Consider the following 26412-nt stretch of genomic DNA (forward strand, 5'->3'; position numbering starts at 1 on the left):
CGAAATACACACGCGTCTAACTTGCTTTAACACTAGATTTGCGCAACCCGTCAATATGCCGGATTTCACATTGCATACTTACGGTTACAGAAAACATAAATATCATTTTTTAGCAATTTCATCGATGTAATAATACAAATACATATTCTAATTTTAAAGTAATACGTTTTGATTAACTAGCCAATGCAACGGTTTCAATAGAAATACGTACGTTAGCAATGTTCGTAAATTTAGAGTTAAATACTCTATACATTTTCCATTCGTTTCGAATTAGAATATTTCATTATTTTATAATTTTCTTTGAATATTTAATACTCTTTGTAAACATGTAAACAAGATACTGGAGGAAGAAACATGGAAATGACAAAAATGAATACGTATAATATGCTTCATTTTGCTTTCCAGTCGTACATTAGATTCTTTTTTACAATTTAGTATGACACCTTGCATTATGCTTTTCTTGCAGAAATACATAATATATTAATGAAGTTTTCTATAAATCGTTTTAAAGAACGTATAACAAAGATACATCTTTGACATACAATTCACAACAAATCAGGACGAGGATAGGGTATAAAATCTCGTTTTCCTTCTTTCATTTGACGTTTACGTTCTTCAGTCATCATATTCACTCGTATTCGTTGCTTTGTCATGTAGAGACATTCTGCCAAATCTTCCATAAGAAATTGACATTTGTCTTGTCCTTTGTAATATCCATAAGCTTCAATACAATCGGCATAACGATATTCAAAGTTTTTACACGTGGGATTTCTTTGTGAATTCGTAAAGGCAAGGTTTATTAAACCAATAGTACGGTTTCTAAATATAGGTTCCATCAAGTCCACCATGGTGAATCTAAAAAACGAAGACTATAATTTTTACCATTTATAAGAAAATAACAGATCGAAGAAGTTGAATGTTATATGAATTTCATATATAGAATACAACATATTTATACAATGTACTATTCCTCTTTAACCAAATTTTTACGTAACACAATTTATTGTTTTATATGGAATGAAAATATTCTCTAAAAAGATCAAGCATTGAATGAACACTCTATACTTAGTTAAAAATTTGATCTTACGGTATTGATTACTTCAATTTTACGATAAAACTTTTTAATGTACACGTTACTGTACGTTCCACTCGATAGTACCAATGGCTACGACTAACGCAATTGACACAATGTCTATTACTGACGCCACCTGTCAGCATTGAAATTACTCTTGTTTCAGAACGAATCCATACCAACCGAAAAGACCGACTAGGTAGGTAATTGACATTATTACCATCGACGAACCTGGTCTACATTATCCACAGGCAAGTGTAGAAACTCGTTTTCTACTACCGCAGACGAGGTATACGAGTAGACATTTCACCCAATGTATTTTTTCGGCCCATTTTTATGGGGCTCTGGAGCCTCAGTATTTATTTAGAATATTTACGCAAACACTATAGCTGTTTGCCTATCAATACTAATTTAGTGAATAGTTTCTCAACTGACCGCCGACTAAAATCACCTCCGAATTTTCAGGTTGGTATGATAGTCAGATTGGGCCACTTTCAGTCCATAATGTGAAAGGTCTACTCGTATACCTCGTCTGTGGACATGGCATAGAATAGACATATCACAGACTAGGTACGGTTATAGACGAAGTATAGAATAGATGTTGCTTGCATTTATTCATCAATAATATGATTCTCTCTAAAGTAATAATATATTATTTTATTAATAATTTATTACTTTAGAGTAATAATATACTATTACTTTACATATTATTTAGAGTTATAAGTATATAACTATTATCATTTACAATAGAAAGTCTGTTATTTCTTTTCGTAGATGCATAATTTGTAATTTTTCTTGAATTTTGTTATGTAAGAAAGTAGGTAATGAACCGAATTTTTTATTTGAATTTAAAAAGATTAATCTGCAGCCGTAACAGAGATATTTTTCAATTATATCTGGTTGTAAAGGCTGCGCGTGAAGTGGCGTACAAATAGTATTATTGCATCGACAGAGTTTCTTTTCCGAGTCATTTACTTCTTCCGTTTGTTTATCCGTTAATTGTTTGTCAAAATTTGGGGAATTTAAAGTCGTATTTGATCCAGAATCCGTTGAAACTAATTCAGAAAATATCCTTGCTTGTATGGCAGAAAATTGCTCATCACGCACGTAACACGAATCCAGAGTCAATTCGCAAAGTAGACAGGTATCATTAATATCAGCATTAGCAACAATGTCCCTATTAAGATTCATATTATGAAATTCCTCTGCTTTTGTGCCCAATTTTTCACTTGTACGGTATATCGTAGATACGGTACTGTGAAACTCGGAATCTAACTGGTAAATGAAATTTTTTGCAATGCTCCTTATAGAATTAGGGAAAGATTGATTATAATCTGTGGAACTGAAAATTGGAGTTAGTTTACAGCACTCTAAATAGCCAGTTACATCGTCTCTTGTGAAATCTCTAAGTGGTTTAAGTAAAGTTACATCTGTACATCTTGCATCAGAGAAACCAACATTTACAGATAATTGACAGCCTCTTCCTGTTGACACATCTGTAAGCACTTGTATTGCAAGATCAAGAGATGTATCAGCAACAAAAGCTTTATTACAATTAAGCTCGCGAGCCACGGACACAATCAATTTGCGCTTTAGTTGTCGCAATAATTCATCTTTTGCTGTATTGCTTTCTAAATTATTGAAAATCTTTTGCATTATTGCATCATTGCTAGTTGCAGTTGTTCCCATTGCATTTATTGACCGTATCTCTTCGCAATGAATATTGGTTGTACATTCTGTTAAAGGTACAACATATATTGGTAATTGTAAACTTTCTGCTTCATCAGCTAATGCATTCCAAATAACTTTTCGTTCTTCAAGCGTGCGTCCCATTACCATACCATCTGTTTGCAAAAACAAAAACATACAGTAACATGCCAGGTTTACAGATGTTTTCTATTACTATCCTCTTACCATCTATGTATAGTATTTTACATAGAAACTGAAGTCTTTTATTAACTGATTCGTTTGCATTTGCCTTGATAAGATGTATAAGTACTGTTGAATTTGCTTTTCCTGAATGCTCAATAAGTATTGTATCGGTTGGACGTATTGACTTTGATTTGCCAAGTGTGGCTTTGAACTTATGTGTTACCATAGATAAGAAGCAAGTTTTACAATATCTATCTTTGTCTCTTAATAAGACTCTAACATTCTGGCATCTACATTTTTTACATGTACTTGTATTGATTGTGTGGGAAGCAGCATTGGCAGTGGCAGCAATTCTATGAAACATTAAATAAAAACATGTATACATATGGTGCAGCATATAAGTATTGGTACAGCACATGATTTTCTATGCGAACATTTATAGCTACTGGAAAAATTGTTTATTAATAAACTAAAAACACTTCTTTGGAAAATAATACGAAATTATATAGTGCAGAACGAAATACTTACGTGTCCATCGTCATTTCGTCTGTTTCAAAGGTGTTACATTCGAGCATGTTTAACGAACACATTGTTTCCTTCTTTTTTAATCACAAGTGTTTAACAATATCATGAGATAATGATTAATTTCGTAGCTATTAATGTAGTTTTTATGTTCTTATAATCGACATTAATGAAAACTTAGGTTAAAGGGACGTACACACTGTATAAATATTTGTATATTTGTAAATTTATACGATGCAGATTTTAGTATGCATTTGTAATATTTGCACATACCATAGGTATGTATATGTAAATTCACATTCGATTCATAGATACATACAATTTTATATAATGTTACTAAATAATTGTCTACCGTTTCGCGCTCAATGGTCTAGTAGGGTTTTTCTAAAATCATAGACGATAAAAAGTATCATTTAACAAAATCTTCATTTTACGGGGTATATACATATAATTTATGTAATAGAATTATTTCTATATTTTCCAATTATTATTGTTATTCTTTTTAGTAACATTTTATATTTTCCGTTCTATCCTTAGACAGAAATAGATTATAAATTCAGTAATAGGTAATAAAATAATTTGAGTTACTTTTCATAAAGTTATTTATTGCTGAAATTTATTAATGTGTACTACGTAATGCGTAAGTTAAAGAAATTTTATGCTATCAAATTTTTATATTTGTTCGATTTTGAGAAAGATTCGCGCCAATTATCTTACGTAATACGCAATTATCAATATTTATATTCTTATATCGAGTTGGTGTTCTCAAATTATATATTGTTAATGATTATTATCATTACTGTTCTTCACAGATTATTTTGTTTTTAATTGCAATTACTACATACACATGTAGATAGTATTAAATATACTTTAAGTGGCATACTTCGCCAATTATTTGCAATTATTACTTTGTAACACTTTATACAATGTTTTCATGCTTACAGTTAAAAGTTCAAAATTATAGGTAGGTTATAAAAGGTGGAAGTAACGAAACAATATTCAAGATTGAAATAGTTGGAATTTGTAGAAATGATAGGTGTATTAAATGTGGTGAATACCTTCTCCAGGTAACCATTTAGTAGATTTCTACTTTAAGATCCAAATGTATTGATAATCTTAAATACAATTGTCTATTGGTATAGGTTGTCTGTGTGTTCGATTGTTAATCCATGCAATATTTCCACATGTGCATATCCATTATATTTTCGAGTTACCAATATGCTTTTGTAAGTAATTTAAAATTTTCTTTTTTATAAAGCTATATTAATGATAGTGAACACTGTGTTTATTTTTGTGTGTATTTTAGAGGAGAACCACTTAAAAAAAAAAGAAGACTAGATCCTTCCATTATCAGAGCTAGAGAAGAGAGAAAGAAGAAGAAACTGGAGAAACAAATACGCCGTTTACAAAGACTTGTCAAGCAGCTGAAACCAATGACTGAAATCGATGTATCGACTGAATTAATTGAACAGAAAGAGTATGTTATATATAGTTTTTTGTTCTTTTATTTCCAGTATATCTATAACTCAATATTTTGTAGGGAACGATCCCGACCTCTTACACCACTGTCCATACAAGAAATAGAAAGAAGAAGCTTGTTGAATAAAGAATGGTCCAAGTACAAACAAAATGAGTGGAAGAAAGATGTGAATGTTATGGAATCTATCATGCTCTCGCAAGAAAAAGCATTAAACGAATTGAAAGCGGCGTCGGAGGAACTCTACAAAAAAGCAATAGAAGTATATATACTTTGAATACTAGAAAATAATCTCAAACGATTCTTGTATTTATTAGTAATTGCCAAATATTTCTTCCTTCAAAAATTACATTTTTCTTTCAGATCGACGATTCCTTTTTGCCATACAGTGCAGTTGGACCGGTACATAATCCATCAATAAATAATTATGATAGTCCAGATGGTGTTTATACAAATATTACTGTGAAATATGCTGGAGAAACATGAATAAGTACATGAATGCAGTAAATGTGTTTTAAATAAAGACCTACCGGACACAAAAAAGCTAGTGTTCTATAGAACTATTTATTTATCTGATGGCAAAGCTATTAATTTTTATGTTTATCGATATTTAAATTCACAACCTACTCAAAAAATTTAGTTAATACGATGGAAACATTTACGGTTTCGAATTCATCACAATACACGTTCGTCGTTTCATACGTTATTTTAGGATATATACTTCTGTATATGCACGTATAAATAATACTGTGTACATCGTATAAATTTAGATGCAATAAAAACGAATTTTCATTTAATTAGTGTGTGAGCGTTTATAGATGGACATAAATACATGTTTGGTTTTTAATGATGTCGTAAATTTCTAACTTGTTGGAAAAGGAGGCAATGGTATTCCAAGCTGCAAATGTTAACTATTTAAATGATTTGGAGCATCAAGAACAAGCGGATTTCAATCTTGTTTGCCATACAAGAAAATTCATTGGGAAGCGAATATATTACGATTTAAACAATGTGTAGAAGTAACAAAATATATGTTGATGCGATCACGATGTCAGTTCCCTTTTGCACGTAGGACACGTGTCGTTGGTCTTGAGGCATTGGCGTAAACAATCTGCATGGAAAAGATGATGACAAGGTGTTATCCTTGCCTTGGTCATACCGCAAAGGCAAATAGCGCAAACGTCGTCGAAATTTGTAATTTCTTCGCGCGTCGCTTTCCTATAACGATTCAATATTTCACGTTCGCGTTGCAGCGTAGCGCCAGATTGTTGCACGAGGTCTTTTAATCTCAAATAAACGTTCAAGTAGGTAGCGATGAATAAGAATCTCCAGGATGCTACCGGTACAAGTAGCAAGACGAACAAAGCCGAGGTAGCTATAGTGAACGATCTTAATATCACCGGAGCATAAAGTTCTTCCATGTTTTCAAAAGTGTCCAATTGAAAAAACTTGAGAATCGACGGAAACATTTCGACGAAAATTTTTTCCGTCGCTGAATAATAAATCCATGTTATTACCGTGTAAAATGTCGATGGTCTACAACAAGAATGCATATCGAACAATTGAATCGGTAGGTATTCACTTTCGCCTTCCTTTTACATCTGATTTCCTATTTGTTTCTTTCATTATTTTATTGGCCGTTACTTACTTGTAATTTTGAAGACCTTGCTCCAAACCAAATACGAGAAGCATAAATGTTATCGTAACGATAAAGGTAACGGCCTTGGTCCATTCGAGTACTATTTTAGTAGCAGACATAGCTAAATGCCTAATCTTGGATCTTTCCGTGAGGGTTACATACGGTGACCAATCTTCTTTTTCGATTAATTCTTTGATGTAACTAACGCAGTAAGTAATTACATTGTAAAACATCAACGTATAAAGGCACGTCATTTTAGATTCTGGTACAAGGACTCGATCGGCCAGCACTAGGAATACAATTTGGTTTGTCATCACAGAAATATTCTTCATTTGAAGAAAGAGAGTCTCCCCTCGATCGATCGGCTCGTAAAATCGTGTCAGAAATCGGCTCAAACGTCGCGGGATCATCTTGATAGAACCTTTGCAAAAGAACATGTAATAGAAAAGAGAAGAACATTTCGCTCGAATTGTTTGCGGTAATTAATAAACGTTAGTAAGCTGAATTTTTCATTGGGGTATGTTTGTAGGATCAAATTGAAATCTCTCTTCCTTCCTTTCTCTCTCATTCTGGACTGTGAATAATATAAAACTTCATCTTGGTTTACTGAGGCAACAATTTCATGGATACATTATGTTAATAGGATTGACAACGTATTATAATTTGGTGAGATTGTTGATCGAACGTAACAAGTGCAAATAACGCATCGATGAATGATCATCTCCGTTTTTCGTAACATCTAAGCGAGAACATTTGCATATTAATAGACGCCCATCAAGAAAATCTGCGAAAATCGGAGAAGACGTGCCCAGAAGAATATTTATGATATAGGGGGGAGGGAACCCGAATGGAAAGCAAGGATTTCACATGGCAACCGGGATCGTCTCTTGGGGAAAAACGATACAATACGTAGGTATATACAGTTTCTAGGATGAACAGATGCGCGCGCGTTCATGGTCTCTCTCTCTCTCTCTCTCTCCCTTTGTTCACGTCCCTATAAAACAAAGCGTACTTGGCTTCAATAGCACATTCAACGTCTCTTCGTCTTTCAATAATCGTGTCTTAGCGTTTTAATATTACCGTGGAACAGGTAGAGAGAAAACTAATCGTTACTATTAAATTCGGCGTTACTGTTTAGGTACATTTGGAATATTTGCATAGGGTGAGCATCGAATGCATTGTATGCTTTTATAACGATTATTCGTTACTAGTTGGTAAATTCGGCGGTTCGCTCTGTTGTGTATTTTTTTGCATTTATCATTTTTTCCCCACGAAAAGGAACGTAATAGGACGGAAAGACAGAGGAAAGCAAGTGAGCGGGAGAGGTCGAAGGGCGAGGGATAAAATGCCCCGAAATTGAGTAAAAATGTAAACGTAACTTTTTAACGCTATCGGCGAAATTAAAATAGAACAGGGTAGCGGTTCAGGTAAACAGAGGTGGAGTATGCTATTATGCTGGTGATAAAAAACGATAAAACTTTACCCTCTCTCATTTTTTCAATACGTTTATCATTTTCGAGAAAAATGCTGGCTAGCGTTCCCGCGAACACCTTGTATACCCTTCGGGTAAACGATAAACGATATGTCTGTCAGTGGCAACGGAAAAGCAAAGGAAATATGCAGGTAGATAGGCAGGTAGTGATAATGCGGAGAAGAAATTCTGAAAGAGAATCTGGCATCGATCACAACCAACGCAAATCCTTTTTGCTATTCTTAGTATACGAAACAGAGGGGGACGTCCTGCTCCGTCTGACTTGACCGTCAAGCTCAAAGCAACTTCTCGTTCTTAAATATTCGGTTCGTCCATAGATTAACGCGTATGCGTCCAAGTTATATGTATACAATACACCATATTAAGCGTTATGGAACGTTCCAAGATATACCTCGAAAAGTAAAATCTAGAAAAACAGACGCTAGAACCGATAGGAAAATACGCCGCTTATCCAAGGCAAATAGATTTAAAATCGTAGTTGTCATCCGTACCGAAATTTCGCCAGATCTTGATAAGCAAATAAGTTAGCAGCATGTTGTTATACGAGAAACTCATACTTCGAGCTTCGATACCGCCGCCATTTTTTTTTTTCCAGATATCCCCAAGTCACGAATTTAATCCTGATTATTATTATAATCGCAATTATAACTGGTATAAAATTTGGTACATTCCTTAATTACAAATAACTATAAGAATTTTAACCCTTTGTACTCCACAGGCGACATATACGATACGTATTGTAACTTAATTTAAATTTCATTTTGGATGACGCAATTTACAAAGTACACGAATAAAATTTATATTAATAAAAATTGTCGTAGCGCAAAGGATTGATAAAAAATTAAATCGACTCGCGGCGCATTGTTGACCGGTGGTTAAGAATCGCTTTCTTGCGCGAATGAAGTGATTCACAAAAACGTCTTCGACTGATATGGCAAGACAGCAAGGCGGCGAAGCTGTGTAGCGACGAAAGGTCGAAGAGCAAGAGGAAAATTGTCTCTTCGCTTCTAGCTATCGATAAATTGCTTGGCAGCAATCTTTGCCCTCAGAATCGTCCAAGAGCTCGTAAAACCGTGAATACGTCACGCAAACGTAGCCGCGCCGAGGGATTTGTGTTCGTCTCGCCTTTTGCATTTCGTGTCTCGCGTTGTTACGCTATGCGCTACCATCTACAGAAGTAGATCCAAAGAATGAACGATTAGATAGATGGATCTTTAGAGCATCGAATCTCTGTTTCAGCTTTCCACGAACTAGTTCAAACCGGAAATCTGACAGTACCGGGCGGTGGTCCTATTGGCCGATTATCGAGGCTTCCTTCGTTCGATACGTTATCGTTGCATTTGTTTCGATTCGTTGCATTACGGTGTTAATTCTGCAGAAATGTTCGCATTAGGTATCGGATCGAATAGGAACGAGCAATAGAAATAGGTAGAGATAAGAGTCGCGATCGCTATTTCGTTAATAAGGGAACAGAAAGGTTTTTCGTTTCGTTTGGGTAATCTTCGGGTTCTCGGTTGCCGCTGCACCCGACGCGCGCGTTATCTTTGTAAAACGGGTGAAAAATGATTTTTCGCCGCTTCTAGCAGAAAATCTCCGCCTCTGGCATTGGCCAAGACACCTGCTAGAAAGCGAAAAAGTCTTGGTTGGTGATTTTCTTTTTAGAAATGGTAAAAATCATTTTCGACCCGTCTACCCGTCGATAGCGTGGACAATTTATACTAATGTTTCGCGGACTATACGCGTTCCTTTTTTTTTTTTTTACCGATATATCGACTGATTACGTTTGAATTCTGTTTCAGAACCAGCAACCGAAATGCCGGCCATCCAGACTGTTTGCATAGCCGTACTACTAGTCATTGCCCTTCTGTAAGAATTTCAAATTCTATAATTAGCGATAAATAGGATCAAATCTTAACGCGTTACACGACATTTTGATCTCTGGGAACCGACAGTATTAAATTTAAAAAATAATACGTTTAATTAGGTTCGACAAATGTTTCGGGTATCCACCGACCAGACTACAAATAGAATCAGAGATACCCTGCGAAGAACGTATCTGTAGAAACAAGTGCAACGAGTGTCCAGCTGGTTTCACGTTCTCATCAATTTGCGGCGAAGAAGTGTGTAAAAAGGTCAGTAATCGAATTGTTACTGTATTATGTTGTAAATTTCACGCAGACCGAATTTAAATCGAATACATTTTGTTTCAGGGTCTTGGTGAGATATGCGGAGGGCAGGCAAATAGGTACGGCATTTGCGGCGAGGGTATGTTTTGCAAATGCCACCGATGCTCAGGGTGCAGCGTAACAGACCTTAACTGTATGCGAGAACAGCATGACTGTACGATTCACGAAAATCCATTTGACTATCGAGTACCGCCAATTGAATCGTAAAGTTCTGACTATGTCGTTAGCCGGACGGATACCTGATTACCGAAACGAAACATTTAAATATTGTTAAATTAGGCAAGTTCGGAGGAATACCGAAGGCTTGAAAGTTTTATTTAATTATGGTTATCGAATACACGCGCAATCTAATAATAGAGAAACTAGTACGACGATTATTACGATACGGATCGAAAGTCCGGATCAACGTCGGACGAAGACTGACACGAAAGGAGCGAAACAGGACGCGAGCAAAATACTGTCTGCTCTAGACGACCAGAGAAGATGGGAAGCGAACAAAAGCGGAACAGGGAAGAACAGAAACCGAAGGCTGACAGAGAGAAAAAGACAGAAAGAGAGACGGTGAACGGCGGTTAAAGGTGGAACAAATTTTCGAAACAGCGCTTACCAATCGTCGAATTTACATTTATCCGAGCGATACATTTATTTGCATTTTATCAACTACAAACTAAAATACCTGCGACTTCGCTCGAAGAAATTTTATTCGTTTGACATAATAAAAACCAATTATGGAAAATAGTATCTAATCGGACGTATTCATTCTTATCTTTCACACGTTTCACCGTTAAGGTAGCATTCCACTGTATAACGCATTGATTCGAAAGGATTACAGTACAATGAACAATACAGTAGAAAACTTCCTTAAACCGACATAAAATATTTTCCAGGCAAACTTTTCTACGTTGGACGTTTCGAAAAAGAAAGTAGTCGTACCATATATCAACCCATACTCTGTATTTCGTAAATAAAAACGAGGCGAAAGATTCGACCTGGTTACTTAAAAACTTCATTTCATACGTTTCACCCCCCACACTGTTGTCTTTTCTTCTCCCGTTTTTTCTTTTCCCTCCATTGTATCTTTATCGCGCATATACATTCCCATTCTTTCAAAGTAATTTTCATCGAGCATAATTTTACTTTCGTACAAACTTGAAGCAACACGCCCCCATTCGATATAAAGGGGACTCTACGCGACGAGACATGCCTCGAAGCATTTGAGACAATTTAGAATTATTTTCTATGCTCGTCGCATAATTTAGGCGACTTCGTATACACGGTTGCATACTGTGCCAGCTTATCGTTGTGTTTTCTGTGTCGCTTGATAAATGGACCTTAACATTTTGCCGGCCACTGTCACGTGTACGTGATTTTACTGTTTCGGTCACCGTCGTCATCCATTCAACTTATTGCGTTTATTCAGGTTCAAGTTCTATCTCTTACGCTCGTTACGATATCTCTACATTTACGATTCTTTATAATAATATTCTTAGTATCCGCGTGCGCCTCACTTTGGTCTACAAATATCAAGCTCTTCGCGTTCGAATCGGTCGACAATTCTTCAAAAGTAATTGATAGTGTATCGAGTTAAATTTAAACGAGTCAACCGGAAGTTTCACTTCCCATGAATCATAGTTCAGGAATAGTTTCCAACGAAAGTTACCGAGACCGAAGAAACATCTAAAGAAAATTAATGTCTCTTTACGATAAAACTTCCGAGTATTTATAAACTGTCGAATAAAAAAATGTCGGGTCGAAAAATAGCTGGCGTCGCGTGAAACGTGCGGCCATCAAAGTGTTAAGGATAAAACGCGCGCACAAAGTACACCCCGAAAGCAGTATGGCAACGCTTCCTCTAAAATTGTTCGCGCGCGTAGCGATTTAGTTTTAGAAACGACAGAACTATGTATATAGCCGGTTCTTTCTTTGCATACCTCAAAGATTCGCATCGAAGGCACAAAAATATCGAAGGGGACAGTCCTGTACGACGTCACTGCGGAATATTTGTATAAAAAGAGAAATGGGGAAAAAATGAGATATCACATTCCGAGCTTCGTCGGGACTCAACTGTCGGACGGTTAGAAATTAACTGGTTGCTCGACAAATATTTTCGCGCTTGCAATAGCAGTGTCAATGTCGTTGCCAACATCGTCGGTAGCTACCGATGCTATTTCGATTGTTCCCCAATAATTATGGATACCATTCGCCGCGACGGGATCACTGGCGGTGCAAATGCGACGATGGCGACAGCGATCGACGTAAATGGTCGAAAGAAAAAAAAAAAAAAAAAAGAACAGAGGAACGTCGTTCGAAACGCTCGTTAACGCGGAACACGCGTTAAAAGTGATGATTCCGGGTAGTCATTCCGCCGTACACTCGCGCGAAATTTCCTTTATTTTCGAGATACTCGTGATCTTGCTTGCTGGTGCAAAAATAGAACGTTTAATTTTGGCAATTATTTGGACACTGTAATTCCCAGCGAGCCAGCGAGAACCTTTCGTTTTCAAAGACATCGCATCGCGCACCAGCGATACGCGAACGACAAAACAACACTCGTGACACCTATTTTCAGCAAAACGGACGATAAATTGTCGACAAGCAGATCAAGCTACTATCTATTAACAACTAACGTGACGCTTGGTAAAATACGCAACGAGTAAACCGTGAATAACGTAGAAACGAAAGGAACGAAAAGTGAATAGAAAGAGAGCACATGGGGAGAAGCACAGCAGTACGTCATTGTTCGTTTTGTTTCAACAGTTTCCTGGTTTTGAAGCCACGAAAGCCTGCTTGGATTCTGGTTGCAGCCTCACGGGCTATTTGCTGTTTCTTCCGTACCAAGAATCCGCGTACACGGGCTTGAATTTTAGTCGCCGACTTATCCTCCAAGGATTCCGCGACTGCGTCTCGTTTCTCCAAATTCGAGGAATCGTCATCCTCTCGTTGCTTCCGTTCACGATCGACTGCGCCCGACGACTCTAATCTCGCTTCTTTGTTCGATTCTTTCATCCGTTTCCGTACTCGGTAACCCCGGAAATTAGCTTGGATCTTCGTCGCTGCTACGTTCGCTTTCGTCATATCTTGGTCGGAATTTTGCAGCATGACGGGCTCACAACGATACTCGACGTTCACTTTATCCTTTCTTCTATCTCATTCCCCAACAACGAAACAACGTTTCATTCTTGCGATCGTCTTTGCCACCGTATCTCAACGTAACTTTCCAAGTGTCAAGAAACAAGGATGTCTCGAAAGTAAATTCTAAATGCACTTTCGTCGTCGGGAAAGTTCCACATGTTGTAGCGCGATTCGAAACGGAAATCGGTAGAAAAATATCCGCCGTTATACGATTTCTAAACGAGTCGAACCAAGACGGCGCAAGACAGAACCGGTGGATGCTATTCCGTAGGAACGACTGCGAATATCCACGAACACGCGTACGATACTGTAGGACAATCGCGTAACTCGTCGAAAATACGTAACCCCTAGCGTTCGCGCATGCGTTTCCTTTTAAGCTCTTTGACTGGCTCCGACTTTTCTTCCGCGATACAACCGCGTCGCAGTGCTTTTCGAGTTTCTTTTCCTTCCTCGCGGCTGAACGGTACGCGATATTCGCCTTGGCGAGCCGTTCTTGACATTTTCGTAGCTACGTTTTCGTAACGAGTGTGTAAGAATGTGCAGAAATAACGTGTCTAATTTCGTATCTAGATTCCAAGGAATGATCGTGTCAATTCGTTCAACTCCGTCGGCCGATCGGTTATTCCACCCACGCGTTGCACTTTTCAATCGAGGAACAGCGTCGCGACCGCTCAATACGTGCAGTACTGTTCGCTTGAATAGTCTCGGTCAGGCCTGAACGAAACAGAAAATAAGAAGCCCTGAAAGATAATATATTTAAAAGATACGAGGCTATTTAAACGAACGGTACAGCATAAGATTATTTTTCATATCTATAGAATAAAAAAGCTCGTTTCGCCTTAAAACAATAAGTTTTAACACTGTTTCTACCAAAGGTGTCGAAAGACTTAGTTTTGCGTGCTCGGAGACTCAGTTTCCTCAACATTTTCCACCTTCTTATTCGTCTCATCCTTTAGACTTTTGTCACTCTCGATCGCAGAAGAGTCAGGAGACAAATTCTCGCACAGATTAGTGTTTCTGTCGATGTGTACCGTTTCATCGGCCGATCGTTCATCATCGCCATTAGGGAAGTCGATCACCGTCTTGCACGAATCCGTCGACGCGTGTTGCTTCTCTTGGTCGACGTCCAAAATCTCTTCTATAAAGAGGGACTTTGGTGCTTCGTCGAGCGCTAACGGTTCACGAATATCGTCGGAATCGACAAGTTTTATCGTCGTATCGTCGCTGGTCGCGTTGGTCTCGTCGAAGGACCGCTCGACACGGACGATACAGGGTGGAAAATTTAAGTAATATTTAGAATCATCTGGCTTGGTTTCGACCGGTCGAAAGGCATTCGAAAAATCGAAGGCGAAGAAAACGCCCGCTCGTGGAGATTCGGAATTGAAACACGATGCACCGGGCTCGAGGGAGAACCAAGGATTTGTAGTTTCGCGCGTGTTGTTCAGAGCGCGAACGTCTTTGGTCGATAGTTGGCCCTTGGAGACTTCGAAAAGAGGTAACGGTAAAGAATCATGAAATTCCCCAGTATGCCTTAAGTTGATCGATGTACTTATCGTGTCTGTTTGTTGCGTTTCTAACTCTTCTTTTTCGGTTATCAACCATTCCTCGTTCTCTGCCTTTTTAGGAGTCTCAGGTATTTCGTTATCTTCGGATTTCCCTCGTTCGCCGGAACATTCCTGGTGCTGATCGTCCGAAACAGCCAACTCCTTGATTTGTTTCTAAAAAAAGCAAAAGACAAAGTTTAAAAAATTATCGTTTATCTCTGCAATTTATCAAACTGTATATAAATGGAAAATACTTCGTTGGACTCTCGAGTCGAAGACGACGTTGCACTGGGATCTTCCGCGGGGCTCGGGGAATCTTGCTGACTTTGTTGCTTATCGATGTTTCGTAGTCGACGCTTGCCAACTAGAAATCTTCGTGCCCCTTGTGGAGAAAAATTCGTGCTTTATGATTCGCGATTAATTATTTCAAACGTAGGAATACTCACAGTATTGAATTCTTCTAGCAGCCGCATCCAATGACTTGTTTTCTAAATCTGAAACTTCGGAATCTTGACCCTTTACCGATCGATCTTGATTTTCTACAAGACTATCGACTCTATCGGTTGCTACTTGCTCGGCTGTCTCGAGGGACACCGAACGAGAAACATGCACGATTTCATCGACATTGCTTTCGACATCGTCTCTTCTTTCGCTCGACGAACGATCTTCGGTATCAATTCTTCCTTCTTCATATTTTTCACAAACATCGCCGTTTGTCTTTTCTCGAAGAGAACTTGTTCCGGTCGAAGGGCGATCGATAGATCCTATTTCATTGATGCAAGGATCAAGTTCGATCGCAAGATCGCTGTTGTCTGTTGGTTGATTCGTACAATTCGAGCGCGACGAGTCGTTCATCGAGTCAACAGTATTATTCTCAGTCTTGACTTCTTCTTGAGCAATCGGCGTTTCGAGAGTCAAGATCTCTATTAATTCCTTTGCAATCTCCTCTTCGACGTTAGGAGAATCTTTTCCATTGTTCTCGCTAACCGTACCTATGCACTTGTCTTCGAGCTCGATAAGACAGTCTTCGGTGTCATTCTCGACCCTAACATCGTGATCGATGGAAAGTTCTTTGCGAAGAAATTTGCTCTTGGACGAGTCCTCGTCGGACGCTGCTTTCTTTTCCGATTCCGGAGTATCTGACAAGGACAAAGTTTTCTCGCCTTCGCGAAGAGTAATATCGTCGTCAGTTTCCTTCTCCGATTGATTTTCAAGATTCCTCGAATCGCTTCTATCTTCGATCGAAGATATCGTTGCGTCTCGAAGAGAATCCAAGTTCAGTTCGGGCACGTACGGTCCGGGTACATCGATCGAAGAAGACGTTTTTCGTTGTTCGTTCTGTTCCCCCGTATCTTCGACTCTCGGGGAATTTCCTTCGAACGTTTCTGAATGTACGTCCGTCGTACACGTGACTCGAGGCGACGTGCTTTCAACGTCGGTGCTGCTTCGATCCAAATTGCTCGAACTTGCCTCGGTAATCGATTCCACTTCGTTCCTATTTCCGCCCGCCTCTAACGTTTCTCCCACCGAATCGGATTCTATGGCAACAATGTCGCTAGATAACATCGTAGATCGTGTATTCAATTTATCCAATGCTTCTTTCTCGTTTTCCTCTTCCTCTTTAATGTTTCCAAGATCGTGATAGACGGCCATTTTATCGTCAGCAGCTTTTATGTCCCGTAAAAACTCAACGTTATATGCATCCATGCTCCTCGAATATTCATAAGTTTCCGGGCATATATACTCTCCGAAAGGATTTGCGTCGTGATGAGATTCTTCTCTCTGCGTTTCACGACGAACACGACGTAATGTTGTCCTTCCCGAACGAGAAACATCATCGATCGTTTCGTGATCTTGCTCGTAAACCGTATTATCGTCCCGAAGCGTTTTATCCGAGATGATCACGGTTGTTACCGATTCTGGTATCTCGCAGGGAGAACCTTCCGTAAGAACGTAACACGTAAGATCTATGTCTTTCGATGGATTGCCGGATGTTCCTCCAACTTCCGATCGATCGACATCCCCATCTTTCGAGGACAAAGTTTCCGCGGCATCCGACTTTTTTTGATTTGTTTCAGCTTCGATGCCTTCGTTGTCGTTTCCTGGTGTTTCCGCGAGCCGCTGCTTTTCGATAGAATCTTCCTTCGCTTCGTTTATCGCGTCGGTATGAGTTTCTTCCGACCCTGAACGCGACGAATGTTTCATCGGAGACGACACCGTAGATCGATCGTTGTCGTAACATGCTACTCCCGTTACGGAAGAAACCAGAGTATTTTCGATACTCCTCTCAACCATTTCTATCTCAATTAACTTCTTCTTAAGCTCGTTCGATTCAGGAAATTCCTCGACCACCGCCGTTGACGCGTCCCCGTCTTCTACGTGCTCCAACGAATCCGGCCTCTGGGGAAGTTCAACCGAATCTGGCGTCACGTTCAAGCTATCCTTAAATATTTCATCGACTTCCAGTCCCCGTGAATCCGAGCATCGCGTAATTTCCAATTCTTCCAAGATGTCCCTGTCGCTGGTCTCCGTTTCGATGCTCGCGGCATCCTTTCCGTTTCCGTGCTCGTTCTCCACCGGCGCATCCGCTGAATTACGATCAGAAATCTCCAAAGGCTTTTCATTCTCGATATTTGAATCACGTTGAATCTCCGTGGCCGTCGCCAAAGCCGGTAACGTCAAGTTATTTTCTCTCTTGATCGGTTTCGTCGCGTCGCTCGAAATGGGCGGCAAAACCAAATTGTTTGGATCGTTTTGCTCGATAGATTCGTACGCGTCGTTTCGCGAGCCATTTCTCGAATATCTGCTAGAACTTTGCCTCGGGACGACTGACGGAAGAACGACAGACGTCTCCAACGCGGCCTCTCGTTTCGTTGGCGACACATCTTCGGAGATTTTTCGATCGACACCGATATTTTCCAAGATATCGGTTTGCGTGACATCGAATATTTCCTCCTTCTCGCTATCTTTCGCTTCCCTTTCGACGACTTCTGCGTTTCGAACGCCACCGGTCTCGAGCTTTTCTAACCGATCCAATCGATTTCGTCGCGTTCCTTTCTCCGCGTCCGATCCATTTCTTTTCGATCTAACATTCACGAGAGATTGACTTCTTCTCGGATCCCCGGACGAGCATATCCACTCGATCTGATCGGCGCTTTTTTGTCGTTTCAAGTTTTTACCATTCCCTGCGTACTCGATTTCTATTTTGGACGTATTCGCCGCATCAGTGATACAGTCGCAGAACTTTTCTCGTATTCCTTTATGCTGGCGGTTAATAGATTTCGCAAGTATATCCCCGGCGGACGAAGACCGGAGAAATCGACACCGTGTGATTTTCTTCGAAGAACGCGGCGAACATTGTTCGGGACAGTTGTGAATCTCCTTCTCATTCGTTTTCTCAGACACTCGCGTGTTCCCATGTTTCTTCTTTTTGGCATTGTTCTCGTAGTCGTGCCTTTTGATTACCTTGACAGTTTCATTTATAGACCAGCCGCTTCTATTCGTTGCCTCCTTTCTTCTTTTCGATAGTTTCGTCGGTCTTCTTAGTTCCTTTGCTGCCGTTTCTTCAATAAAATTTATGATTCTTCGATCGCTATGGTATTTGGAATCATGAGGATCGACGTTGCTATGGCCGATCAAGATACAATCTTTGCCGTTGTACGATACGCGATCGGATATTTTCGAAACGCCAATGATACGCTCCTTTTCTCGTAATTTCACCAACTGTTCGAAATGATGGGCCGCAAATGTATAAATATCGCGGGGTTGGTGTCGCAATATTTCCCTTGCAAGTCCTTCGACGGCAGGAGCCAAGCCTCGAGGTATTTGAGGAGCAATTACAAATCCCGTTTCCGGTAGCGCCATACTAGTTTCAAACTTTAAATAAATTAATAGCGTGTTCGAAACATTACTTGATTTTCGTTCACACAAATTACCCGTAAGCGGAGCTGCCTTTTTATTACGGCAAACCCTTCAATTGTCTAGCACGGGATCCGTAGAAAGCCATATAAAAATTAATGGACGGAAACAAAAGCACTTTACAGCGGTATAAACTACAAACTCGAAACTACGTGCTTGCGAGCGTACAAGAAATCGATCGTACGCTTTCTTTTTCACTGGCTTTTTGTTGTCACTCGTGTCACTGTAAACTATTTAAAAAGTTACGCATTGTCAGACCAAATTTACTATGATTTTATTTCTAAACTGTTAACCTTCCCGTTCATGAATCGAAGACATTCGACAATGATGTAACCTTGGTGCAAGCAAACGCGCAATACCTCAACAAATCGATCGTCCCTACCGCTGCCAACGACGTTATCATTTCTTTCCTGTTAGTATACGTACAATCACTGTCGCTTAAATTCGCACACCTAGCGATTTAATCGATTTCTTTCTGTAAAGCATAAAAATCGTACAAGTATGTAACTTGGTGTTTCTTTGTTTGATACGTTATGAAAATATTACATAAACTTTACTTGTAATTAGGTTTCTCCGAACCCGTTAATTTAACAGTTCCACTACAAAATATTAAACCTGATACCTAATGAGTTACCTTCGTTGCTTACCTTGGTTCGCAAGATATCAAATTTTGTTCGGAAATCATTCATAGAGGACAACACGAGACGATACCGGTAATTTTCACTTGTCTTGTGGTTAATTCGAATGAAATTATGACTCTTACACCACAGTTGCCAAAACTAAAATCGATCAAATTAATTGTGAATTATACATTTCTGTGACCGATTTGTAGTTGCCTATTACTACATTACTTGGTAATGTAACACAGTCTCTCCTATTCAAAATTCTCTAAAGAAGCGATAGGTATTTTATATGACTTTAACAAAGGTTCGACGCGAACGACGACGGGGAAATTGTTGTTTGTGAAAAGGAAAGTAATATTTCGTGAGAAGGAGGTCAAACGAAGGGTGCACGTCGTAGCAATACAATTTTATTATAGTGTGTGTTGCTTCAACAATGCATATTGCATCAAAAACTCTGATTCCAGAGGATGTAATTCCGTTGCAGGAATAATTAAACAATGAAGAGGCGGGCCGAGATCGACCGATGCCATTTCTCGAAGAGAACAGGCAACGATACGTTGATTATCCCAGCCTACACGAGCTAACCCCACTACAATGGTAGACTCATCGAGAACTGCAAAACCATACAATTTTGAACATTCTGTACATTTTATATTGATTAGGAAACAGAGTTTCTTTGTAGCTCACCTAATTCTTCTGCAGTTTCTTTGGCTTTTTCCTGGAATGTCTCAATCAGTTGACTAGCAGCTTCTGAAACACTCATAAATCGTGGCTGCATATATTCCTTTTTCTTTTTAGTTATAGTTTCTGGAGTGGGTTCCTTCACTTTAATATCTAACAAACAAAGTGTGTGCAAGTTCCTTTGTTTGTTGGATACAATTCTTTCGTAAAAACTGTTAGGTCGCCAATCTTTGCTCCAGTATGGAATGGAAATTGTTTCTCCAAAACGATATAGTTGGAGACCGCAACAACCAATTGCAGTCAAAATAGATGCATTGTGAATAACTTTTACCTAAATGACGCAATAAAAATTTTGGTCAGTGATTCTCAATAATCTTTCATCATTTTTAAAATTGTAGAAATTACATAAATATTTTTTCTCTTACTTCTATGTTTTCTTCTCGAGCTCGTAATATCAAATCTGAGTGCGTAGTAGCACCAAACGGATCGCCAATCACAAGAAAAGCAACTGTTTCTTTCTCATGTTTCGGTAATATCTCGGCCGCATTAGACTCGACTAGTTCTCTGTCAGCTACGAATACCGAACGTCCATAGAATTGTTCCTAATTCGATAAAACATGCTATCGTTGGTTTCCTACCATCACACGAAAAGTACGACACAACAAAGTTATGTATCGTTTCGCCAAGGCATATTCAAGAAACTTGTATCTATTATTTTTTAATACCTACCAAATCTTTCAATGTAGTGTTTAAGATGGACGTGTACGATTCCAAATAAACACGATCACACTTTCGAATAATTTCAAGACCTTTTACAGTAACATCCGTTGCATCGCCAAGGCCCAAACCAATCACATGCAACATTTTCCTTTAGTTTATCGAATTGTTACACGATATTTATTGTTCAATATGTAAATCAATAACACAATATTAAAAGATTAGTCGTTGGTGCAAAAACACGTGTACTCGACAAAAAACAAAGCACTTGTACATGCGCAGTGTGGCCAGATCTGGCATAATTGAGCGCATCGACGTCGGCATTAGTAACGACGAACTTCCTTAGTGTTTAACGGAGTGGTGGGGAAAGCCGACACCTAGGATTTCAGGCATTATACATATGCTCATTCATAGTTAAAACATGATCAAGGGGTCTTAAAACTTGTATTTACGTGTAAATTTTTCTTTTATTATGGACTTTGCTTATATGTATGTGCCTATATGGCTCGAAATGTAACATGCCTGGGATGTAACAGGCCCTCGAGATTCGAAATTGTATGCCACGAAGACGGACTTTAGCTGTTCAAGAGCAAGAAGGAAAGGCTCCTATTCACGTTCTTTATCGATTTCCCGAAGTTGCATGAAGTGCTTACCTGGTGTAACATGTGGCTTGTGCGTTAGTATGTGTCAGCTTTCCCCGTCGCGCCGTTAAACGTTAATAAAGTTCGTCGTTAGTAGTGTCTAATTTTGAACCTCGACTGCAGCAGCATCGTTACTATCCGACGTATGTAAATGCTAAGAAGTATTAAAATATGAAAGTTTTGTTTCATTTTTCTCGAAAATATTTATTAAAAAAAATATTTGAATAAATACAAATCGAACAAATGTTATATATTTAATAGAATACAGTCTAGTAGCTTTCTTGAACAGTTTGAAGTTTCAAACATACTTTAATGCTTTTAGAAATACCAAAAGTAGTGTGTTTATTTGTAATTAGTCACTATCCTTAGATTCTACATCACTGGATGGTGGAGTGCTTTCAATAGGTTCTTCTTCACTGCCCTCGTCAGACTCGGTTTTTTTTGTTTTCTTTGTTACTTTATCATCATTATCATCCTAAAAAACAATTAAATCAATTACTAACAAACTTCATACAATTATTAACCAATTTTTCAATTGAAAAAGTACTTTTCATTAACTAGACGTGCATAAACTATATTATATAGAGTTGCAATATAATTAAAGTTAACTTGTTTAAAAAAGTAAGATAATAAAATTATTACCGCGCTACGTTTGTCTCCTTTCTTCTTCTCTTTTTCTTCATCACTGTCTTCATCAGAGTGTTTTTTTCCTGATTTCTGTATAAATATTGAATACATAAAACTAAGTGTATATGTAATAGGTTTGATTCAAGTTAAAATAATAATTTTTCGTTTATCTAAATTTATAATGTTAAGTATTGCAAATAATTGTTATTCGTTAAATTCATCTTTGAATTATTTATTTTCGTACCTTGCTATTTTCATCACTACTACTTTCATCTTCGCTAATATACTCCTTACTTTTGAAACTGCTTTTTGATAGAAGCTTACTAGGAGATTCTTTCTTTATATCTTTCTTTTTCTTATCTACTTTTTCTTTCTTATCGTTGGTTTGACTACCTCCACCACTGGCTTTGTACTCTTTTATCGAAATTGCATACTCTTTTTTTGCCTTTGCTGCTTTCTCTTCCCATTCCTAAATGATAATTATAAACACAATTAAATAATAATAAACAAAAAATAAGTGACTTATTTATACACCTACAGATTTGTCTTTCAACTCTCTCCACATTTCTCCTCCTTTCTTGGCAATCTCTGTAACCGCAATTCCAGGATTATCTGCTTTAATTTTCTCTCGAGTACTATTTAACCAAATCATGAAAGCAGTTGGTGGTCTCTTGGGTTTATTCTCGTCCTTTTCTTTCTTTTGCTTTCTGGATTTTCTAGGCTTCTCTGACTAAGGAAATTTGTTACTTTTTTGTTACTCTTTCGTATTCAAAATTTGATTACGATTCATTTTTACAAATTACACAATACTTACCACCGTTTTTGCAGATTTCGTTTTCTTCTTCTCTTTCTTCTCTTTTTTTTGACTCTTTCCGGAAGCATCAGAATCATTTTCACTTTCCGAAGTATTGGGATTACTGTCATATTCCTCTGCCACATCACTCTCATCCTAAACAGAAATATGTATTTTTTAAACACATAGAAAGCTAAGCAAAATTGATTAACATTCTAAAAATACAGTATAATCATACTTGATTAGGATTGAAATCTTCATCGGTAGATTCTTCTTCGGAATCCTGGTTATCTTCTGCAGCCCGTTCTTGTGCTTCAGCTTTAACTCTTGCCAAGTAAGCATCCGGTTCGTCTTCTTGGTCACTGTTTCCAAAGTCATTATCGTAACTCAATTTATCCTATTACAAATATAAAAAAAAGTTTTTAAGATGATTTTTAACAATTATGAAATAAAATATTTTGAAAAGAAATAATTCATTATACTCACGCTCTTGCCTCTATTTTTAACACGGAGTTTCTTCGATGTAATAAAATCGAAAAGTTTCCCATACTCTTCTTTTTCAATACTACTGAATGTGTGAACCACACCACTGGTTAATTCAATTTCAAAATCAAACGATCTGGTCGAGCCTCCACCACGAGCAAAATTTACAGATGCTATTTCTTCAAAGCGTATGTGAATTGGAGGTTTGTGAACATAAATGAAACCTCTTTCTAGAGGATATAAGTGACCTGCAGCTGCTTTGAAGGAACAACTAATTGCAAGTGCTCCAGAGTGACTAAAAATTAAGAATATAATAAAATTAAAACATCCTTGATATACCTACAGGATGTTTAGCAAGAGATGTCTGAAACATTAAGGGGATGATTAGGGATGATGATTAAGAGGAAGTTACCTTTCAATTGTAATTTTATCATTTAAAATCTCGTTTTAGTTTAGTATATAGAATTATCCTTTAATGTTTCGAATATTTGTTGCCGAACATCTTATATATTTTACAAATAAATTTACCTCATGAAATTTCCCGGTCCAGTAATTTTTCTATTAATTATTACTTTCATTACCTTTCCTAACACCTCGTATGTTGGTCCCGACAACTCTTTTGGTAATTTATCTTCATACTTTTCTTTCAATTCTTTCCTGTAAAAAATAATCAAACATATAAATTACAATTTTATATTTGAACTTTATCAAACCTGATATTGTTTAATGACATTAATTTTATATTTTTAATACAAATTTCTAATAGCTCTGTATTCAACATACTCGGAAAAAGGTAATTCAATAGAAGTTTCTTCTTCTTGGCTGAACAATAACACCAAGTAGTGATAACGAGTTTGACCCTGTTTAATAGGTGGATCTAAACTGACCTGGGGAAATATAAATATTAAGAAAACAATAATGTAAAAGTTAATAATCATCCTGAAAAAAATGAGTGTATTTATGTTCACACAATAATTTACCACAAAATACATCTGTCTGCTATCCTTGTGTGGTAGAAGGAAAAGCCTCAAAACTGTTGACATTGGAATTTTGTAATCAAAAGTTTTACCGTGTAATTGAAAGAATGACTGAAATATCTTTATATCATAACGGCCACTAAAATAAAGAAAATTAAAATTAATTTTAACAGTTGACAACCATTTACAGATCAAATATAAATATGTACCGAGGTGTAAGGCATTGAATTTCTCTAAATATGGCAATAGCATCTCCACTGACACTAATAACAGAAGCTTTGTCCATGACTTGCTGATGAAATGCTTCTACTGGATCTTGATCTGCGCTATCGCTAATTGGAATATGGAATCTCATTTCCATTAAACTTACGGGAGCATCGTCGTTCTGATAAAAAGTTATTATTGAAACTTTCATGTTAAGAGCCCTTACGCACGACGATATTTGTATGCGATATGCATATGAGATACATGTCGGAAACTTTGATCTCAGTATAGACTACGAAAATCGTCATTTCAATATTCCTACTGTCATATCTGGTATCCAGTTATACTTGTATCGCACACAAGTATCGTCGGGTTCTAATTAAAGCGATAATTATATGACGCGATTAGTACAGAAATTAAATAATCGAATACGGAATTTTATAATTCTTTACAATTTACCTGATGAAATTCCAATGTAACTTCGTTCTTTCCGGTATTACATTGAGAAACATCATAAAGTGGAATTTCAAAAGCTGTATGATGACCAACATCAAAACTTAAAACAGAACCATTGAACCTAGCTGTGCCCCAATTCCAACCTTTTAAACTGAGTTCTTTTTCTAACATATCTTTTTTGTAATTTTGTGCAAAGAATTTTGCAATTTTTTCCTGATCCTGCAACAAAATTTATATTCAATTTACAATTTAAATTATTAAATATCTTATAACCGATTTCAACATATTTTAAATGGTTAATGTAGTTTACTTTAATGATTAATGTAGTTTAAAAAAACTTCATTATTACAAAAATCCTTACTGTATCCTTGAAGCCACGAAACCTATGTAAAGTTCCATTTTTAAGAAATATCCGCAAACCCCAGGTACCGATGAATTTCTGATAATTTACCATTTCCATATCAGATGCTGAAATTTGTTCTACTTTGCCTGTCTTCTGATTTTTAAAAATTAGATGTTGATCGGTCAATTTCAGTCGTCCAGGAGTCTATATATAAATGAAATTTTAAATAAATATAAGATTAACTGATCAATGTATAAACTAAAGTTATGTATGAATTGTAACAACAACGAATGTTATTTGTAATAAACAATTGAATTAATATTAAGACGTAAAAAAGTAGATTACTATTAATGTAGAAAAATATTATCAACTACGTATAAACGAAATTTTAACCTTAACCTCAAAAAAAAAGAATTGTATAAATAATACTAGAAATAAAACAAAATGAAAAATGCGCATGGTTAAAGTTTGCAACAAAAGTACACGTATTAATTATAAAATTTTATAAATAAAATATTTACCATAGCTCCTTTGACTTCTGCAATTACATCGGGATATTCTAAGAAATCCATTTTCGAATTCGTTTCACAATTATTTGTTCACTATCTTCCTTTAGTGTTTCAAGACTAAACATATAACTTTGGAATCAACGTATCTTTCAAGCCGCGTTTTCTTCAAAATGAAAACAAAGAGAAGTTAGAATATACCCAAGACTTAAGTATACTAAGTAGAGATGCCAGATTCAGCACCCGGTGTCCTACTCACCATACCAGATCACGCGTACGTGAGCTCGTGGAGTTTCGGAAAGTCGACAAAGGCAAACTGACACATGCCCTCTTTCTCGTTTATTCCGAAGCTGCCCGAAGTAATTTCGGACCGCCTCGTGAGAGTCGAGAGAGAAAGGCTCACATTTGCCTTCTCGCTCTTAACAACTGAAATCTGAAATCTCGTGGTGAATAGTTTCTCAACTGACCGCCATCCATGAAGAGAGGACGCTAAAATTACCTCCGAAT

At 37.4% G+C, this 26412-nt stretch overlaps 9 protein-coding genes and 1 long non-coding RNA gene across 14 annotated transcripts; 3 read left to right on the forward strand and 7 right to left on the reverse strand.

The window, feature by feature from the left end:
- Window positions 1-370: 370 nt before the first annotated feature.
- On the reverse strand, window positions 371-1527 carry Nd-15 (NADH dehydrogenase (ubiquinone) 15 kDa subunit). Of its 2 annotated transcripts, none has more exons than XM_076782168.1 (2): window positions 1088-1527; window positions 371-855 (listed from the first exon to the last, which is right to left on the reverse strand). In XM_076782168.1, the coding sequence occupies exon 2, from the start codon at window positions 846-848 to the stop codon at window positions 546-548; it is 303 nt and encodes a 100-aa protein (XP_076638283.1). In that variant the 5' UTR covers window positions 849-855; window positions 1088-1527; the 3' UTR covers window positions 371-545. The 2 variants fall into 2 exon arrangements, with proteins under 2 accessions (XP_076638283.1, XP_076638284.1); XM_076782169.1 differs by lacking the exon at window positions 1088-1527 and adding an exon at window positions 966-1053.
- A 271-nt stretch (window positions 1528-1798) lies between these two features.
- Ctu2 (Cytosolic thiouridylase subunit 2) lies at window positions 1799-4029 on the reverse strand. The gene is made up of 3 exons (XM_076782149.1): window positions 3473-4029; window positions 2987-3297; window positions 1799-2916 (listed from the first exon to the last, which is right to left on the reverse strand). Exons 1-3 carry the CDS (start codon window positions 3532-3534, stop codon window positions 1814-1816), a joined length of 1476 nt encoding a protein of 491 aa, XP_076638264.1. The 5' UTR covers window positions 3535-4029; the 3' UTR covers window positions 1799-1813.
- A 117-nt stretch (window positions 4030-4146) lies between these two features.
- Mrpl40 (mitochondrial ribosomal protein L40) lies at window positions 4147-5447 on the forward strand. Its single transcript, XM_076782162.1, has 5 exons — window positions 4147-4533; window positions 4609-4692; window positions 4773-4943; window positions 5007-5205; window positions 5307-5447. Exons 1-5 carry the CDS (start codon window positions 4496-4498, stop codon window positions 5427-5429), a joined length of 615 nt encoding a protein of 204 aa, XP_076638277.1. The 5' UTR covers window positions 4147-4495; the 3' UTR covers window positions 5430-5447.
- A 451-nt stretch (window positions 5448-5898) lies between these two features.
- LOC143350210 (uncharacterized) lies at window positions 5899-12330 on the reverse strand. Of its 2 annotated transcripts, XM_076782159.1 has the most exons (4): window positions 12192-12316; window positions 7504-7576; window positions 6592-7003; window positions 5899-6479 (listed from the first exon to the last, which is right to left on the reverse strand). In XM_076782159.1, the coding sequence occupies exons 1-4, from the start codon at window positions 12204-12206 to the stop codon at window positions 5987-5989; spliced, it is 993 nt and encodes a 330-aa protein (XP_076638274.1). In that variant the 5' UTR covers window positions 12207-12316; the 3' UTR covers window positions 5899-5986. The 2 variants fall into 2 exon arrangements, with proteins under 2 accessions (XP_076638274.1, XP_076638275.1); XM_076782160.1 differs by lacking the exon at window positions 7504-7576 and having other exon boundaries at window positions 12192-12330.
- Qbp-1 (Queen brain-selective protein-1) lies at window positions 7572-12520 on the forward strand. Of its 2 annotated transcripts, none has more exons than XM_076782164.1 (4): window positions 7572-7744; window positions 9874-9940; window positions 10059-10221; window positions 10285-12520. In XM_076782164.1, exons 2-4 carry the CDS (start codon window positions 9888-9890, stop codon window positions 10465-10467), a joined length of 399 nt encoding a protein of 132 aa, XP_076638279.1. In that variant the 5' UTR covers window positions 7572-7744; window positions 9874-9887; the 3' UTR covers window positions 10468-12520. The 2 variants fall into 2 exon arrangements, with proteins under 2 accessions (XP_076638279.1, XP_076638280.1); XM_076782165.1 differs by having other exon boundaries at window positions 7578-7744; window positions 10059-10206.
- Window positions 10864-13359, reverse strand: LOC143350215 (uncharacterized). The gene has a single exon (XM_076782167.1). The coding sequence runs from the start codon at window positions 13357-13359 to the stop codon at window positions 12994-12996; it is 366 nt and encodes a 121-aa protein (XP_076638282.1). The 3' UTR covers window positions 10864-12993.
- On the reverse strand, window positions 13300-19418 carry LOC143350199 (uncharacterized). Its single transcript, XM_076782125.1, has 4 exons — window positions 18872-19418; window positions 15383-18801; window positions 15191-15318; window positions 13300-15110 (listed from the first exon to the last, which is right to left on the reverse strand). Exons 2-4 carry the CDS (start codon window positions 18798-18800, stop codon window positions 14280-14282), a joined length of 4377 nt encoding a protein of 1458 aa, XP_076638240.1. The 5' UTR covers window position 18801; window positions 18872-19418; the 3' UTR covers window positions 13300-14279.
- Window positions 19217-24429, forward strand: LOC143350217 (uncharacterized). The gene is made up of 4 exons (XR_013081071.1): window positions 19217-19353; window positions 19962-21659; window positions 24186-24212; window positions 24291-24429. It is a non-coding gene; the product is annotated as an uncharacterized LOC143350217 (long non-coding RNA).
- On the reverse strand, window positions 19869-21022 carry Dph5 (diphthine methyl ester synthase). The gene is made up of 4 exons (XM_076782161.1): window positions 20888-21022; window positions 20584-20760; window positions 20165-20489; window positions 19869-20090 (listed from the first exon to the last, which is right to left on the reverse strand). The coding sequence occupies exons 1-4, from the start codon at window positions 21020-21022 to the stop codon at window positions 19888-19890; spliced, it is 840 nt and encodes a 279-aa protein (XP_076638276.1). The 3' UTR covers window positions 19869-19887.
- Window positions 21732-26376, reverse strand: Ssrp (structure specific recognition protein). Of its 2 annotated transcripts, XM_076782146.1 has the most exons (15): window positions 26165-26376; window positions 25921-26071; window positions 25418-25603; window positions 25060-25275; window positions 24606-24781; window positions 24400-24535; window positions 24203-24306; window positions 23948-24076; window positions 23423-23714; window positions 23175-23333; window positions 22958-23092; window positions 22682-22873; window positions 22388-22612; window positions 22159-22233; window positions 21732-21991 (listed from the first exon to the last, which is right to left on the reverse strand). In XM_076782146.1, the coding sequence occupies exons 2-15, from the start codon at window positions 25969-25971 to the stop codon at window positions 21869-21871; spliced, it is 2199 nt and encodes a 732-aa protein (XP_076638261.1). In that variant the 5' UTR covers window positions 25972-26071; window positions 26165-26376; the 3' UTR covers window positions 21732-21868. The 2 variants fall into 2 exon arrangements, with proteins under 2 accessions (XP_076638261.1, XP_076638260.1); XM_076782145.1 differs by lacking the exon at window positions 26165-26376 and having other exon boundaries at window positions 25921-26145.
- Window positions 26377-26412: the final 36 nt, after the last annotated feature.

The sequence above is a fragment of the Colletes latitarsis genome, chromosome 14, assembly GCF_051014445.1.
Source record: "Colletes latitarsis isolate SP2378_abdomen chromosome 14, iyColLati1, whole genome shotgun sequence".
Classification (NCBI taxonomy): Eukaryota; Metazoa; Arthropoda; class Insecta; order Hymenoptera; family Colletidae; genus Colletes; species Colletes latitarsis.

What these genes read in the sequence shown, in the direction of transcription:
- LOC143350215 (XM_076782167.1), bottom strand. Translation starts at nt 13,359, where the DNA reads ATGCTGCAAAATTCCGACCAAGATATGACGAAAGCGAACGTAGCAGCG.
- LOC143350210 (XM_076782159.1), bottom strand. An exon ending in ATCTGTTCATCCTAGAAACT is followed by an intron (nt 7,004 to 7,503) that starts GTATATACCTAC and finishes TCTTTTGCAAAG; the next exon opens with GTTCTATCAAGATGATCCCG. An exon ending in CAAGGTCTTCAAAATTACAA is followed by an intron (nt 6,480 to 6,591) that starts GTAAGTAACGGC and finishes TTCTTGTTGTAG; the next exon opens with ACCATCGACATTTTACACGG.
- Nd-15 (XM_076782168.1), bottom strand. Translation starts at nt 848, where the DNA reads ATGGTGGACTTGATGGAACCTATATTTAGAAACCGTACTATTGGTTTA.
- Ctu2 (XM_076782149.1), bottom strand. Translation starts at nt 3,534, where the DNA reads ATGTGTTCGTTAAACATGCTCGAATGTAACACCTTTGAAACAGACGAA. An exon ending in GACGAAATGACGATGGACAC is followed by an intron (nt 3,298 to 3,472) that starts GTAAGTATTTCG and finishes AATGTTTCATAG; the next exon opens with AATTGCTGCCACTGCCAATG. An exon ending in TAAAATACTATACATAGATG is followed by an intron (nt 2,917 to 2,986) that starts GTAAGAGGATAG and finishes TTTTGCAAACAG; the next exon opens with ATGGTATGGTAATGGGACGC.
- Qbp-1 (XM_076782164.1), top strand. Translation starts at nt 9,888, where the DNA reads ATGCCGGCCATCCAGACTGTTTGCATAGCCGTACTACTAGTCATTGCC. An exon ending in CTACTAGTCATTGCCCTTCT is followed by an intron (nt 9,941 to 10,058) that starts GTAAGAATTTCA and finishes ACGTTTAATTAG; the next exon opens with GTTCGACAAATGTTTCGGGT. An exon ending in AAAAGGTCAGTAATCGAATT is followed by an intron (nt 10,222 to 10,284) that starts GTTACTGTATTA and finishes ATTTTGTTTCAG; the next exon opens with GGTCTTGGTGAGATATGCGG.
- LOC143350199 (XM_076782125.1), bottom strand. Translation starts at nt 18,800, where the DNA reads ATGGCGCTACCGGAAACGGGATTTGTAATTGCTCCTCAAATACCTCGA. An exon ending in TGCTAGAAGAATTCAATACT is followed by an intron (nt 15,319 to 15,382) that starts GTGAGTATTCCT and finishes TTTCTCCACAAG; the next exon opens with GGGCACGAAGATTTCTAGTT. An exon ending in CGACTCGAGAGTCCAACGAA is followed by an intron (nt 15,111 to 15,190) that starts GTATTTTCCATT and finishes TGCTTTTTTTAG; the next exon opens with AAACAAATCAAGGAGTTGGC.
- Ssrp (XM_076782146.1), bottom strand. Translation starts at nt 25,971, where the DNA reads ATGGATTTCTTAGAATATCCCGATGTAATTGCAGAAGTCAAAGGAGCT. An exon ending in CAGAAGTCAAAGGAGCTATG is followed by an intron (nt 25,604 to 25,920) that starts GTAAATATTTTA and finishes ATTTATATATAG; the next exon opens with ACTCCTGGACGACTGAAATT. An exon ending in AAGGAGACAAACGTAGCGCG is followed by an intron (nt 21,992 to 22,158) that starts GTAATAATTTTA and finishes ATTGTTTTTTAG; the next exon opens with GATGATAATGATGATAAAGT.
- Dph5 (XM_076782161.1), bottom strand. Translation starts at nt 21,022, where the DNA reads ATGTTGCATGTGATTGGTTTGGGCCTTGGCGATGCAACGGATGTTACT. An exon ending in CTCGAGAAGAAAACATAGAA is followed by an intron (nt 20,490 to 20,583) that starts GTAAGAGAAAAA and finishes TGCGTCATTTAG; the next exon opens with GTAAAAGTTATTCACAATGC. An exon ending in AGAAACTGCAGAAGAATTAG is followed by an intron (nt 20,091 to 20,164) that starts GTGAGCTACAAA and finishes ATGGTTTTGCAG; the next exon opens with TTCTCGATGAGTCTACCATT.
- Mrpl40 (XM_076782162.1), top strand. Translation starts at nt 4,496, where the DNA reads ATGATAGGTGTATTAAATGTGGTGAATACCTTCTCCAG. An exon ending in GTGGTGAATACCTTCTCCAG is followed by an intron (nt 4,534 to 4,608) that starts GTAACCATTTAG and finishes CTATTGGTATAG; the next exon opens with GTTGTCTGTGTGTTCGATTG. An exon ending in GAATTAATTGAACAGAAAGA is followed by an intron (nt 4,944 to 5,006) that starts GTATGTTATATA and finishes AATATTTTGTAG; the next exon opens with GGAACGATCCCGACCTCTTA.